This window comes from Podarcis erhardii (assembly GCF_964252035.2).
Source record: "Podarcis erhardii genome assembly, chromosome: 7".
NCBI lineage: Eukaryota > Metazoa > Chordata > Lepidosauria > Squamata > Lacertidae > Podarcis > Podarcis erhardii.
In genome coordinates this window covers 65,761,218-65,777,642 of record NC_138511.1, presented here as the reverse complement: position 1 = coordinate 65,777,642, position 16,425 = coordinate 65,761,218, and the positions used below count along the sequence as shown (strand labels likewise).

Sequence of the window (16,425 nt, the reverse complement as noted above, 5' to 3'; positions counted from 1 at the left end):
ACAATGACTACCATGAGTGCAGGTAAGAGTATTTTTTTTTATCATCTACAATACTGTTTTATTTATTTTATAGTTTATTGCTTTCATTTTATGGAGCAATGGTCTCATAAGAGTAAAATTCATGTTAAATTGCTGTTTTAGGGGTTGTTTTGAAAAGTCTGGGACGGATTAATTCATTTTGCATTACTTTCTATGGGAAATTGAGCCTTGGTTTTGGAACGCTTTGGTTTTGGAACCGACTTCCGTAACAGATTAAGTTTGAGAACCAAGGTACCACTGTATAAGAAAAGGCAAAATGAGGTGTAACAAGGTAAAAGCTACCCTGGAATTACAGGGAAGTATAAATTTAAATAAACAACTATATTCCTTATCTTGAGGCTCCTTTGGAAAGGTGTAGCATTCCTCCTACACTCTGATTTATTGTTAAGTTATAGAGCTGGATGTTGTAGGTCGCATGTAACCAATTATATAAGCCAATTTGCTAGGAACAGAAGTATGTAAGATACTCTTTCAAAGTACAGTGGTGCCCCGCAAGACGAACGCCTCGCAAGATGGAAAACCCGCTAGACGAAAGGGTTTTCCGTTTTGGAGGCGCTTCGCAAAACGAATTTCCCTATGGGCTTGCTTCGCAAGACGAAAATGTCTTGCGAGTTCCTGCGGGGGTTTTCCCCTCCCCCCCTTTTCCTAAGCCCCTAACCCGCTTATCAGCTGATCCGCTGATAAGCTGCTTATCAGCTGATCCACTAAAAGCCGCTAAACCGCTAATAGCGCTAATCCGCTAAGCTGTCAATGGGCTTGCTTCGCAAGACGAAAAATCCGCTATACGAAGAGACTCACGGAACGGATTAATTTCGTCTTGCGAGGCACCACTGTAATGGGATTCAACCAAGTGGATTTTATATCAAACTTTTCTCCTCTAAAGGCCTATTCAGAATTTTTTTTTGAAAAGTTACGTTATCTTTCTATAGGAATGTATTGAACCTGCTATAATCACTTGGTTCTTAGTTTTTCTTTTATAATTGGTTTTATTTAGGCTGTGATTTTGTATTTTACACATTGCATTTCATCTTATTGGGGAGTTGAATAGGATAAACATCTGGCAGACTGACAGAGATGCAACACATTATCTTACTGTACTAACACCTGATGGCAAATGCATATACATATGCAGTGTGTGTGTGTGCGCACGCATATGTATATATATATATGGTAGACACACATGAAGCAGTCTTTAAAAAATATATGCTACAGAGCCCATCCCATTCCAGTTTAGCCCTGCCATTCACAACTAAGAACATGCAGAAAATTACTGCAACAGTTCCAAAAGAAGCTCAGGAGAGGGCAAAAAGTTCCACAATTGTGGGAATGTCACTTAGAAATATTTTTCCAGCTCTGTAATGTGGTGTTAGTATAGAAGCAATTTATTCACAACAAGCAAATGTTCCTGAACAGCAGGTCTGATGAGATAAAAACTGCAACTCAGCTGAAAAACACAAGAGGTCAGAGAAGATAAAAAGACTCAGGAAGCAGTAAAGCAGAATATAAGGAATATTACTCACGATGCCAGGGTTAACACGGTTTTCACATTGTAGTGAATTTCATTTCTGGTTAAACTAAGGCCAGGTGATGTTGAAGAAGGTTAAAAAGGTAGCTTGCAAAAAAAAGTGGGGAGGACATCTGGCTGCTTTGTAAAAGGGTTATGCTACACAGAAGCTGTATTACAGCACATTCATCTAGCTCAGTATTGCCCAATCTAACTGGCAGGGGTTCCTGAGTGTAACCCAGAACCTATTGAATACTGTATAAAGTATGTGTTCTATCAATGAGTTATTGTTCCCTGTTCAGAAAAAAAGTAAGATAGTTTTAAAAATGCAACATACACCCCACTTCCACTTTGTTACCAGAGGTGACTATGGATCATAATTTCCTCTGTATGTGCACTGCCGTATTACTGACAGGAACTCTCAGGGGTGTAGACACTGGGTGTTAACACTGCACTACTTGTGCATCATGTTTCTATAAATAAATAGAATATATACACCTACACTAGCTGCTAGAGACATTCTACCTTTTAGATGGGTACCTGCTCCTGCTGTATTGTGTGAAGTGGCCCTCTGACACTATAGTTCTTCAGTTGTGTATATTTCAATATTTTATTAATTCATCAATCCACCACAATGCAGTGGTGTACCCCTTTAAAATAAGGTGTATTTGTCTTTGCTTAGCTTTAAAAGAGACTAAATTATCACATGTCATTACTGAGAAGCTGATCTAGCCCACTATGAAAACTGAGCAGCAGCCAAACAAGCAAGAATTCAAGTTTCAGCGCCTTCAATTGCACGCACACGCACACGCACACGCACACACACACACACACAGCATGCTGATTGTTCAACGTACTTCATATACATACTTGCTGGTAGGAAAACCAAGGTAGATCAGACTCCTCCATACTGCAGATGAGGTTCAGAGAATATTAAGTTGTCCTGCATTTAGCTAGCTTGGTGGCCAAAGGCAAAAAAAAGAGAGCTACATACGTACATGCATTTGAAAGGGTTGGTGCAGGAGGGAACAAGTATTCTGTTCTTCCTCCACATCTAACATAGAAATCAAGCAGGTGGCTACAGGAGAGAAGCCCCCTCCTCCACACCCAGCACACAAATGCAGTTAGCTTCTTCAAGACAGACTGAGCCTCCTCTGCAAGCCCCCATCCCCAAAAAGTAATAAACATAGTTGTTCTTAAAGTTTTTAAATGCTCTTATTTTATTTTTTAAATTGTTTTGCTGTGCTGCTTTGTCATTTTCTGCACTGGGCTCCTTTTGAAGGATAGGTGGGATAAAGTTGTAATAAGCAACAACAACCAGTTGCCTATTTGAAACAACAAGCAGGACATGATGTACCATTCAGTACATCAGAAAGTGATAAGCATATGCTTAATAATCCCATAGAAATTGATGAGAGCACTCAGCTTGATTGGACTATGCCTCCCACATTTATTTGAAATAAGTCAACTATAAAACATTGTAATAGAAATGAATTCCTATGCCACGTGTGAAAAGGGAGAAGAGGGGAAGAATGAAGTTCTGCTCCCCCCCTTTTTTTTTAAAGAGCACCTTGGGTAAGAGAAGCAAGATCATTTAATCAAAAGAAGTAAAACAGGAAGAAAGCACAAGACTTTGATTATCATATTGCTTTCATTATCTGTGGGAGTTCATTAAATATCTATGCTATTCCTCCATATGGAATAGGATAAACTCAAGCATCTGAGAGCACGGTTTGTATAAAGCAAGGGTTGTCAATGTGGTACCCACCAGATGATGTGGATTACAATGCTCAGCATCCTAAACTAGCATGGTCAACAGCTAGGGATTGCAGGAGCAATAGTCCAAAAATCTGGAGGGCACCATGTTGGCAACCCCAGTATAAAGAAATCATTGCAGACGGATATGACAACAGCATGGAATCCATGGTGTGTTAAAAAGCAAACATGGAGTGTCAGGGTACACTATGATGAAAGTGACTCTGTATGTGACCTTAGTGGCCATTCTGGAACAAAGCAATATTAAAAAATGCTAAATTACTATACATCAACAGATTCACTTGTGGACTGAACAGAGACAAATAATGTTTAGCACATTATATGTGTTAATTGGTATTCCAATGCCAGAATGTCATTGTTATCAACAACCATTTTGTTAATTAACATCTTTAATTAGCAACTTGTCACTGTACTTTTCTCCATTTCATTTCCCTCTGAGCTCATTCTTTCATGTATTCATTCACTGTTTACAATCCCCACCCTCCAAACAAATGTGTAGATAGATAGATAGATAGATAGATAGATAGATAGATAAATAGATATACACCTGCACACCTGCAACTCAGGGTAACAGTTCATGCAACTGATGAAGTGGACTGTAGTCCACAAAAGCTTATGCCATAATAAATTTGTTAGTCTTTAAATTTCCACAAAACTCTTTTGATGTTTTTAACAGAGGAAGAATACATAAAAATGGAAATCAAAATCTACCAGTTTAATTTCAAACTCCTCTCAAAACTAAACCTGCAGAAGATTGGCATTAAGTACTATCAAAGCTATGCAATGTTACAAAGAGCTGCATCAACAATGAAATGAAGGCTTTATTACAGGTGGTGTCAAGGAATAGAGACGTCAAAGGCTATTTTTAACAAAAAATAAGCAGCTACAAATTAAGAGTGCAAAGAATAAAAGGAGAGAACATATCAAATTGAAGAATGTCACTTTGAGATAAAGACTTTTAATACAGGCAAACGAGAAGGAGAAAAAACAGAAAAGCCCAATCAACTCAAGATGACTGAAAGATTGTACACACACAGTTTTGGCAGCAAGCACCACTCTTTACATTTGAGAGATATGACAACAAGCAATTAGAAAGTAGCACATGCCAATTTCTTAACTAACTAGATGGGAAAATGGGGGTAGGGAAGTTCCAGCAAAAATGCCAAAGGGAAATAATTAATATTTGGCAACCCCAAATATTCTAGAGAAAGACTGAAGTTAAAAAAAAAGGCAGTTGCCTCATATCAGAGCAATATGATGTCACAGTCTATGAGCATTTAGTTAAAACTCCTCCTTATATTTGCTAGTCTGTGCCTAAGAAAAGGGGAGGAGAAGCTAAGTAATTTTTTTGTAAAGGTTCTCTGCCTGACCTTACCGAGGGGCAATTCTTTATCATCCTAAGTTCAATGTAAGCCTACACAGTAACACAGCTGTACATAATACTGGGAAAGCAGGATCAATAATACTAGTCTGTTTTCAGGCAACCATTCCAAAATTATCTATCGTCTGCTCAGAAAAGATATTTAGTGCAGTAATGCTGGCATTTGTACATTTTAGAGCTCATGTAGGTAAAGAACTGCAAGTTTTGAAAACTCAAATACAGAGAAGACTAGCTTCAGAGAGAGGCAGCTAGGTTCAAACTCTTCTTGCTGGGTTATTCATCCATGCATTTCTAATGTTTGCATTCTGAAACAGTGCAGAGAATTATATTACCGTATTGGCCTGAATATAAGCCTCACTTTTTCCCCCAAATTCCGACCGTAAAAAGTTAAAGTGTGGTTTAAATTCACAACCTTACAAAAATGGGCTTTTACGATATCGCTGCTGAAACAGACATATGGTAAAACGAAACAGGTCTGAGTGCCTGTGGAATTTTAAGGGAGTGGCTTATATTTGGGTATTGTCTCCCCCCCCCCTTGAATTTTAAACTTGCGGCTTATATTCGGGTGCAGCTTATATTCGGGCAAATAGGGTATATTTTTTTCTGAGTGTGAACCCCTCCTAATTGGGGCTGAATTGTGCTTTTAGCAATGTTGCTGGAAGATAACTCTTTAGACAAGGAGACACCACAGAGGACCACACAAGTGTGCTTTAAGCAATTATGGGCAGGTTACACAAGAAGATGGACTCCCAGCCTTCCACACTACAGCAGCACTGAAGCAGTAAGATGGAATATAATGCAGGCTTCTAGGACAAGGCATTGTAAACTTCAACTCTGTAAAAAATCAGCTCATTTATAGTTGCTTTAGACCACTGGTATTCAACTGGTGGTTCAAGACCCACTAGTAGGACCCACTAGCAGCTGAACAAGACCACTACCACCATGCAAATATATGGTAATAAATAGATCCCCAACTGCATGTTTGAGTGCTCATCTCAAAAAGTTGAAGATACCTGTTTTAGAGCACCCACTGAAAAGATACACACCATCCATCTTCCTCTTAAAAAAAAAGAGAGAAAAGAGAATTATAAGAACTAACTTCATCACCATTCCAGGCTATCCCTTTGAAAGACTCCATAATATAAGCTTTGTCTATATGCTTTTTGTTTTTGTTTTGTTTTGCTTTGAATTTAGCTTCAATTCTATTCCAAAATTTGAATATTACATACCATAAACCAGCAGAGGCTTTAGAAGGGGGGGTGCTGTTGTTATTTATGGCGGCAGCAACAGCACCACCGCAGTGTGTCTTGACACGTCAGATGCTTTCAAGAAAAGAATGTCTCCATCAAAGGGAGTTCAGTCCTGGGAGCAGTCACTTAGTGGACAAGGAAAAGGGAATTAAGTATATGTCTTTAATACAACTAAATTGAATTAACTGTAAATATCACTGTAAAAATGGTTCTTTACTGAAGTCCTGAGCATCAGCATATGCCTGCGCTGCCCAGGGTGGGTGCGCTCCTGAGGGGGACGTGGCATGGAGAGTGCCCTCCCAGGCACGGGATAGCCACTCGGGTGCCCAGAACGGTGCGTGTGCCCTGCAGCCAGGGCCAGAGCGAGCCACCCACCGGGGCGGATCGTGCCACCCATGGCGGACATTCGGTTTGGGGTAGGCTTGGGAGTCGTGGGTGGGCGGAGTGCTGAATGTCACCCCCCTCAGTGACGGCACCCGGGACTGTCCGCCCCCACTGCCCCCCCTTCCTATGCCCCTGCTGAGCACTGATGTTTTAAGTGCCTTGCCACTGAAGCCAGAAACACCATTAGGTCCATTAATTTCAATGGGTTTACTCTACTCTGAATAAAGCTTAGTTGGCTACAACCCAGAGTTTTTACTTGCCTTTCTATTATCATTATGTCTGCATACAAGTTGAAGAAAAATACAGTATAGGAACATGTTGTTTTTCTAAATTCTGTTGGGAAATTGTTGTGAATCTTGGTCAGCTCTCTCCCAGCCAGTCCTATGACCCACTGTACTAATACCCCTTGTTCACTGTGCTATGACTGAAGTGGTCCCTTAGGATTGAGCTGTCCAAAGAATTAGATAAAGACTCTTATAGGCATGAGTCCAGATGTGACGAGGAAGAAAAACATCCCCTTCTCTCTTTTACCACACAGTTCAGCAAAGTAGCTCCCCTACTGTGCAGGCCGCATTTCATGTACAACTATGATACTACTATATAAAGATTGCTGCTACTTTAAGGCAGATCAAGAAAATACCCTAACTTGAAAGTGTGCAGTTACAGATAGGTAGCCGTGTTGGTCTGCCATAGTCAAAACAAAACAAATTCCTTCCAGTAGCACCTTAAAGACCAACTAAGTCAGTTCTTGGTATGAGCTTTCGTGTGCATGCACACTTCTTCAGATACACTGAAACAGAAGTTTCCAGACCCTTGAAAGTGTGCAGACCATGACTAATGTGATTACATGCAGCATTCCTCTCATGTCATGACCTACTGATTATAGAGTAAGGATAGGTGCTATAAGAAAGGACAGAAGAGGAAGAGAATTTTTTTAAAAAATAAGAAAAATCATCTTTGATATGCATCAAAGAGGCTAATCCTCATTAGCACACGCTTCTCCTTTCTCAAACGGCATTTACAGTCTGCCAAGGAGGCATGCTTGTAGAAACTGTCAGTAAGAAATGAAATGACAAATAGGAAATAAAAGTTACAGTCCAGGTAAAACAAGCCCTAAAATCAGCATGATTCATCAGTACTGGGGACATACATAGAGCTGGCACATTGGGAAATGACAAGAAGAATAAAACTTCTGGCAGTCCATTACAATCCCTTCCTGAAACAGAAAACTTAAGATGAAATTCATGATTTATAAGGGTCTTCTAAAAACTGATCAGAAATTTTAGTGGCTATGCAAACAGAGTATTTTGCAATTTCTGAAGCGTTTCACTTCTCAACTAAAATACTCTCAAAATGTTTTTGCTATCCAAAAAGGAAAAGAAACTGAATATTTTAGAAAGAGTATAAAAATGAATTTTTAAATGCTAAAGGTAAAACACGTCAAGAACAGGAGCCCATTTTGCACAATGGCTCCAACAACAAATCTACAGACAAATGTGAATTTCTAAACAGGATTTAGATAAGAGATGGCCAACAGTACTGCATCCAGCCATCCAGCATATGCCAAGTCACAGATGGGCAATGTGGTACTGCCCAGGCCAGCAGCAATATGTGAAGTGCCAATAGCTGCGCACAAGGCTCTGCGTCTAAGCTGGTTAGGCACACATTAGTCTCCCAAGCACTGAATGGAGGTCTCCATCTTGTGTCACAGAAGCTACTGGGGCATCCCTCCCTTAGAACTCAGAAGACTGAGGGGTGGGGTGGCTCCGAAATGACATTATACTCTAATGTGTGCTGCATTGCCCTTAGACAGTGCTGGGGCTTGAAAATGGATCCAGGCTGCCCCAATTTAGACAAAGATATTCAGGCTACATTACAGAAAGAAGATTCCTAAGCACAAAATGCCTATTAATGAACTGTAATCTACACACTGCACTGAAGAAACCCATGCAGGAATTTCAGTACATTAGTGTTCACCATAAAAAGAAATATCTGTTTTATATGTATTTGCTCCTACCTACTGCATCTACAGATCCCAAGTGTACTATAAATAGAACCAACAGATTATCACGGCCCATGATTTTCAACAATCTGCTTTTCAGCTCTTTCTGAACATCTAAAATTCTCCTTCAAGAATGTTTTAGTCATACAACTGAATTCAATATTCCTTTACTTTGCTTTTGCTAAGGAATTCCAAGTCCACCATCACCACCAGCAGAACTCCATTTTGACCAGCAGGCTCAAGAATGCCTAAGAAATCACTCAATGATCCACCACTTAAGGAAACATTGAAAATTCAATTCTTAAAATAAAAAAACTTGGATTTAAATATTCTTGATGCAGCATGATCAATGTCACATTATTTTGCTATTTCAGAACACAAACAATGTGTCTCTGACATCTAGAATGCAATTTTGAAACACTAATGAATTTTTTTTAAAAAAATGTAATAAAAACTTGCCAATAAATCTGGATTATTGTTTTCAATTTCTAAGCATTGTACATTGCCTTGGAGCACAGGGTCAACTTATAAATAACTACATAATCATTTTAGACCAAGTTTGGAGCAAGCCTTACAGTATGCTAGGGATTGCTTACTAAAAGGATATCCCACACCTCAAAAAATGAACAGTGTACTACCTTCCCACTTTGATACTGCAAGTCTCACCCACACATGCTTCTTGACGCAAAAAGCGATCATATGAATGTACAGTGTATTCAAAGTAAAGAACACTTGAAAGACAGTACAATTTCTTTCTTTAAATATCACCTGCACAGGATTCTCCCCCCCCCCCACCTGTTTCTTTTGCAACCTCTTGCATTTTCGTTGCTTTGCTTTCCCAAAAGGAGTAGTGTTGCAGAAAAATATTTCAGATGAAAACCTGCACAACTAGTCCCATGAGACCATGGGATTTGTTTAGACTTGTTTTTCCTGAGCAGCAGACCCACCCCCATCCTACTGGGTGGACCACATAGCAGACTATTTTGGAAGTTGAGAGGAGTTGGTGAAACTCTTAAGAGAGGGAAGATATCAGCTATTTAACTTAAAAATTATACTGGGCGCATTTACATAGCTGCAGTAGAAGGCCAGGTGAGAAGGCACAGGGTACTTCATCAGCTTGGCTTGGAGCAATTACCACTTGACTCTTCCCCTCCCCAAACAATGACCATCCCATCCAGTCATTTTATCAATTATGTTAGAACAGGTGCCTACTTTCCGTATTTTTGTTATCCCACCCTATCATTTTCCCTTCTGCATTGTGTCTATTAGGTTGCAAACATGTGGGCAGGTCCTGTGTGTGTGTGTGTGTGTGTGTGTATAAACAACACCTAGAAAATGTCCTCTGATGAACTTAAATAGGTCCTTGAATCCCAGACTTTAAATGAATATGCACCAGCTCAGCATAGATGTCTAAATTAATGGATACCAGCACAAATTAATGGAGACCAGCTCAATACTAAATAATAATACTAAATAATAATAATAATATAAAATCCAGCTCTAGAAGTGGTTGTTGTAGAAATAATATTATTTTTAGTAATGATACTTAGCATTTATGTAATGTTTTAAAAGCATTCAAAGTCCTCCACATACATTTACACATGAAGCTTTACAACAGCTCTTTAAAGCATGTCAGTATATCCCCTACTGCAGCTGAGAAGAGCAGCTTGCCTACAGCCACACTTTCAGTTTATATCTGAAGTAACATTTGAACTGGGAACTTTGGTAAGATATACAGGTGGTAAGAGAATTGGTTATGGCCAGCAAGATCAAAGTTCAAAACTCAACTTTACCATAAAGCTCACTGTGTAACCTTGGGGCAGTCACTCTCGCCCAGCCTAATCTACTTCACAGAACTGCTTTGAGGATAAGATGAATTACCCACAGTCTCTGTACATCCCCTTGAGTTCAATGAATCACAGAATCATAGAATTGTAGAGTTGGAAGGGACCCCAAGGTCCAGCAGCAGGAGCACAACAGAAGCATCCTCTGGATAGAAAGCTAAATCCTGCTAAATTTTAGATTTTGGGTGTTCTAGAAACACCACCAATATTTTACACAATATTTTACAAAAAAAAATTCAAGCAAGAGCTTTTGTTAACAGTAAAACACAAATACAAAAACAAAAAACCACCATTCCTAGAAATGAAAAAGTCAACTAGCAACAAGCATTCAAATTTACAGGGCTGTGGACATTAATAATTCTAATAATTGGAAAAGGGTAATTATTTTTTGAAATCCTTACAGAATCTTATGTTTCTCTTTCACAACCTGAAATACTGTAAGTGAATATATCTCCTAATTGGTAGTTACTAATAAGCAACCACTTCTCACCATCCCTTAGCATTAGCTGCTTTATACCAAACCTCATACAGGCAGAGATATTATGCATCCACCTCAGCTGGAAGCCAGTGCAATCTACTCTAGAAATATGACGACAGAGAAAGCTGATAGCTTATTCAACATGCTACTGTTTATCACAAACATCAATGTGAACAGGCAAGTCTGACAATGTAATACAGACCTGCAACACTTTCCTCAAGTGACCTACTAATCAACAGCATTTTGTCTTTCTGACACACTTTATCAGATCCTCTTTGGGCCTGGGAGTCTTTTCCTTTCACCCTCAGGCAACTGTGCTGTCTTCATCCACCCCCAACATCTCTGCAGGAATATTCAAAATAAAGCCAACAAACCTATTTTGCTATTGGCAGAGAAAAATAAAACGCAAGGAATATATTCTGCTGCATTAGGATTTAAGAAATGCAGGAAAAAGGCTAAAGTCACAAATTAATCTGCTTAATAAATTAACCAAATGTCTGTAGCACATGCTGACCAGCTTACACATGTTCAACAGACAAGTTGACTGTATTAGCCTCATATCTGCAGAAAGGGCATAACTGCTAAATTAAAATAAACTGCTGTGACCTTGCAAAGCAGGATCCACAAAGCTGAAGCCACACCACCACACACTGAGAGCAGGGGCCATGTTCCTATGGCTTACACAACCCTCTGTAGTACATATGTGATTAGCACTGGCTTTTGCTGTGTTATTCCCTAGCATGTGCAAAGGACAAAGTCTCCCTGGTCTTTTCCTTCCATTATTTTTAAAACATGTAACATCTTCCACTGCCATCCCCTCCAGATGTTCTGAGACTCCAACTTCCATCAGTTGAAGATAGCAAAACAATGTTTTGTAGCCCAACACTTCTGGAGGGCATAAAGTTGAGAAAAGCTGATCTACATAAGCTTGAGCTCATATGGGACAGCTTGTAATACTCATAGCTAACAAAGAGAATTTACACTTCCGTGGCTAGTTCTACACACAGGTAAATTAACATTAAATTGTTGGGAGGCCCAAACCCCACCTCTGATAAGATCCTGCTGCTTGCTGTACAGTAAGAAAAGTAACAGAGAAGCACTGTTCTGGTGTTTGTGTGTAAAGTTGTATACACATGTATTAAAGTAATTAATGTTCTTAAGCAATCACTTATGCTATCTTTTTATAACAAAATTGTGACTTCAATTGGGCAAAGTCTTTGAAGAAAACCAATTTCTCATGGTTTAGTCTTGTCCCAATTTACGGTATTCTTTAAGATGGCCATTTATGGACGTAGCCAGGATTTTTGTATGGGGGGTAGGCCTTTTGTTAGGGGGAACAGCTACGCCCATGTGGTTAAGTCAGTGGCTACTGTGAAGGCAGAAGTCATAAACTGCATAACATTGGGTATTAAGCTGAAGTTTTGCTTGGTCTCTTTTCCAAGTCTCAATAAAAACATAGTTTCTTAGGCTTTGTCAATGACAACTGCAATTTTGTCTGCCAAAATTTCACATCTAATAGGCTCTTTGTAATTGTACAAACTGACAGCATAACAGCACTTCTGCAAGTTGTGCATAATTTTAACACCTGATGAACCAGAAACTGTGAGTCCTGGCTGTAAGAAGCAAATAGAGCAAGGTAAATAGAGATGGCTCTAGCCAACAGTCATTTCTTTAACTTAAAAAAGAAGCTCCCCAAGACCTATTTAATAGCAGATGGGAAATAGCCATGGAAAATCCTGAGACCCACTCACCAGAGAATATGAACAGTATCTTCATCATTGCCTTTCACTCTGACACAGCTTTAAAAATAAGTCACCATACAAAAACGGAAGACGACACAAAAAGAAAGTGAAATAACACAACTTGGGAAGGAGGTGTGAATCAGAGCATCTCCTGAATAGATATGAGTATTCACAAAGAAGGCAAGAACATATCAGGCAAACTTTTCATTCATGAAGTGATATAATATAGCATAGCGTGACGGGACTGAAAGAAACATTAAGATGAGCACAGAAAATGTTAAATGAAAAAGGGATAGTGGCCTAAGAAGAGACATCACAAGGAGAAGAAGTCAGTCATTTGAAAGACTGTTTGGAAGTCCTAAGGGGCAGGAAGGTTTCAGTGTTAAAAAACATGTTTTGATCACATACTTGTGGGAGTATTCAGCATCTATTCAATAAGAGGGCACAGTGGGAAGGTAGTTAGGGACATGGGATGGAATTGTGGCAGTAAAAACAAATGCAAGGGAGAATCTGAGAGCCTATCTGGTGTGGGGTAAAAGAGGACTGCCAGTTTCTGGAGGGTCTTCCTCATTGCTGTGAAAGGTGTGTTAGAGGAAGATATGTGCGTGGGTGGGTGTCCTTTGGAGCACATGGGGAATCTGTGGCCCTCCAGATATTGTTGGACTACAACTCATGTCATCCCTGACCACTGGACACACTGGCTTGGTCTGGGTGGGGGAAGCATAATGAATGGGGAAGTTGTAGGTCTGTCATGGCACAGAAGGTGGAGAACTCTTAAGGGTAGGACTATCAATGTGCAAGTAAATACCCAGTGGAATGGGGACTTCAGCAGAATTTGTGAGGGCAGGGTTTGAGAGTCAGGCCTGTCACTGTAAAAGTGGCTCAAATGAGTATGGGGTAAGTGGGATCTCTGTCAGTGCAGAGGACAAGGACACAGTGGGTGGATGACTCTTAACAGCAAGAATTGTCAAGAATTGTCAGTATGTGTCTGGGATACAGTGTATTGTGTGAGGGGATCCTAGGGAAAGGTATATCAATGTGTGTGGGGTAGACTCTTAAGAGTAGGGCTGTCAATGCAGGGCAGGGTTGAGCACTGTGGCAGGAAGTTTGATTGGATGGGACAAGCAGGAATAGAAGTATGACAATCACGGCAGAGGATGACAAATGAACTGCAGTCTGACAAATATATCAATAGAAATACAAAGGAGGGAAAATAATAGTGGAAGCCTAAAGGACCTTTGAGTTAGGGGCAGTGGTAGTTGAAGGGTGGGTGGAAGGCCACACAACTGAAGTGGGGTGGGGCTTCAGAATACAGTACCAATCTAGAGTAGCATGAGTGACAAAACTGAGAGCAAACAGGACTACCACTCTATGGAAAGTGTGACTTCAAAGTAAAATATAATGAGGAAACTCTTAAGGGCAAGAATAGTCAGGGTTGTGGGTGCCCAACTGATGGGTGTGATTGCATTCTAGGGAAAGGTATTCATCTATGTGGAGAAAAACAGTGAATGGAGGCCACTAAGTGTGGGGTAGTCAATGTAACTGAAACCACAACTGTGGTGAGGACATCAAATGACGGTGTGGGAGCAAAATGACTGGAAGAGCACTAGCACTGTAGGGAAGGCTGTATAGAACGGGTTAAGAGAAAGGCATTAGAGGGGGGACAATCTGTCTGGTACTGTATCTAGAAACACTTAAATTGCAAGAGTTGTGGGGAAGAAATGGCAACTAAAGAGGAGGTGTGGTTTCAGGGAAGAGGGGTGGGGGGATATTTCAATAGAATGCAGAGCATCATTCACTTAAGCCTCTTAAAAAGAGAAAGGGTATGTGTGTTGTTAGGGAGATCACAGAGGAAAGCTTCCCACAATTGGGAGAAGGGGAACCAAGTTCTAAAGACAACTATCTTGGGGAAGGTGGAAATTGAGCCAGAAGTGAAGCTTCTGAGGCCACAAAGCATTTGTGTGTGTGTGTCACTAAATAGTTTGTCCTGTCTTTGTTGCAGCATTAAAAATACAATAATTATCAGCAATGATTTGAAGACATTCTAACAGATGCATGGGAAGATAAAGTGTAAGAACAAGTAGCCTGTTTGTGTGTTTGCACACACATTGGAGTGGGGGCTAGGCTGTGGCTTCACAAGAGAGTAATGGGATTGCCCCTGTGAAAGCCTCAAAGCAAGAGTTGTTAGTGTAGATGTGAGTATAGACAAAGTGTGGGGAACTTTTGGCCCAGCAAGCTTGGCCAATGGTCAGGGATGATGCAAGTTGTAGGGCTCACCACATCTGTAATAGAGGGAAAGGGAGGTTTCTAGAGGGAGGGTTCCCAATGTGAGGCATTGGGGGGGGGGGGAGAGAAGGCTCCTAAGCATCAGTCTTCTACTTGTGGGTCACATCCCACTATTGTGCTGCAGCCTGACTTAAGAGCAGCAGGGCCATCATATAGAGGCAGTAAAATGAAAGAAGGCGCCCCCAATGCATGTCTGCAGGATGGGTGCCAACCCCAAGTCTGAGCGGACTCTGTGGGGGGGCAGAAACGTGGGAGAGAGACGTTGCTTCATAGGAAGGCTGAGGAGGGACCCGAGGTAACTATTAAGCGAGAGGGAGGGAGAGAAGGCAAGGCCCACTCAGGGCTACCCCAAAGCGTTTTGAGGGGAGGTGTTGGGAGGAGAGAAGTGTCGGGCGTCGTGGGAGGGGGCTACTTTTGCTTCTTCTGAAGACAATGGCCCAGAGCGCCAAAGAAGCGGCGCCCTGAGGGGAGCCCGAGGGCGGACAAAGGGCGGGAAGTGGCTGCAGGAGGGGAGAGGCAATTGGGGTGTGTGGAGGAGATAATGAAGGGGGGGCGTGTGAAAGTGGTGCGCGTGTGCGTTTCTGTGGGGATGAGGGGAGTCCCGCCAAGCTCGCCTGTCGTCCTCCTCCGTGTGAGGAGGAAGAGGAGGAGGAAGCCCCGTCGGGGGCCGAGGCGGCGAAGGCGCCCCCTCCCCTGCTTCACCTCAAAGCCAAGAGAAGGAAGGAGGGACCGGCGAGGCTCCCTCGATGCCACTGACAGGCCGGGGCGGGGCGAGGCAGGTGCGGGCCATACCTGCCGTAGATGCCCTCAGTGATGCGGTTCCGCTTCAGCGGCCGCCGGAGTTTGCTGCAGTCGGCGCTCCGGCGCTTCATCCTCCCGTCCGGCCCGGCGAGACCCGACCCGGCCTGGCCCGGCGGTGGTGGTGGCGCCTGCTGCTGCTGCTGCTGCTGCCCCCCGCCGCCGCCGCCGCCGCCTCCTTCTCCGCTCCTGCCCCGCCCGGGTCACAGCGACAACATCCAAGCCTGTCCGAGGGACCCGCCGGAGGGAGTCTCAGCGGGTCTCCGGGTTTTGGGGGGTTTTTTGGCTCGCCTTTCCCCCCGTCCCCGTTTTCTTTCTCCCTCCTTTTTTTCTCCCCCCGCCCGACTAGGAAACAAAGAAATAAAAAATAATTTCAGATCTGTCCCTCCCCGCCGCCGCGTCCCCGCGCGCAGCCTCCGCGCCCTGCCCCGCCTCCTTTCAGGCATAAGCCAATCGGCGGGAGGCATAACATGAGGTCGACGGACGAGCGAATCAATCAACATGGGGCTAGAGGGTAGAGAGGCGGGCGGCAGAACCAATGAGGAGATCGACGCTTCTGGTCCCGCCCTTTTCTAGGATGACGAGTCCCGCCCAGCAGGGAGAACGGCGTCCAGAGCAGCCCGTGAAAGTAAGGATTTATTAAATTGATGGCGATACTACCCAGTCGTTGAATAGTTGGTACCAAAGTAGGAGGAGCAGCCTAGCTATCCCCCAATGAAAGAAAGGAGCTTTTTTGTATCCCGCCTTTAGCTTTGACATTTAGGTACGGGCCCCTATCATTTGATTGGCGGGGCTACTGGCCAATAAAACCCCGACTAAAAGGCTCGCGTAATCCAAGGACCAAAGGTAAAAAGAGGCAAAGAATGGTGATCCCGCTGCATTCTAACACAGCTCGCTCACAGTCCCGCCCTCCAGCTTGACTGACAGGCTATGTATCCAAT

At 42.2% G+C, this 16,425-nt stretch overlaps 1 protein-coding gene across 1 annotated transcript in view; it reads right to left on the bottom strand.

Annotated features, from left to right (window-relative positions):
- The window catches only part of MACO1 (macoilin 1), an 84,309-nt gene extending 68,483 nt beyond the window's left edge, over nt 1–15,826 (bottom strand). Inside the window, exon 1 of the mRNA XM_081869019.1 lies at nt 15,479–15,826. Within this exon, the coding sequence (XP_081725145.1) occupies nt 15,479–15,558 (80 nt within the window). The 5' untranslated portion in view covers nt 15,559–15,826. The remainder of the gene's footprint in view (nt 1–15,478) is intronic.
- Between the last annotated feature and the right edge of the window lie 599 nt (nt 15,827–16,425).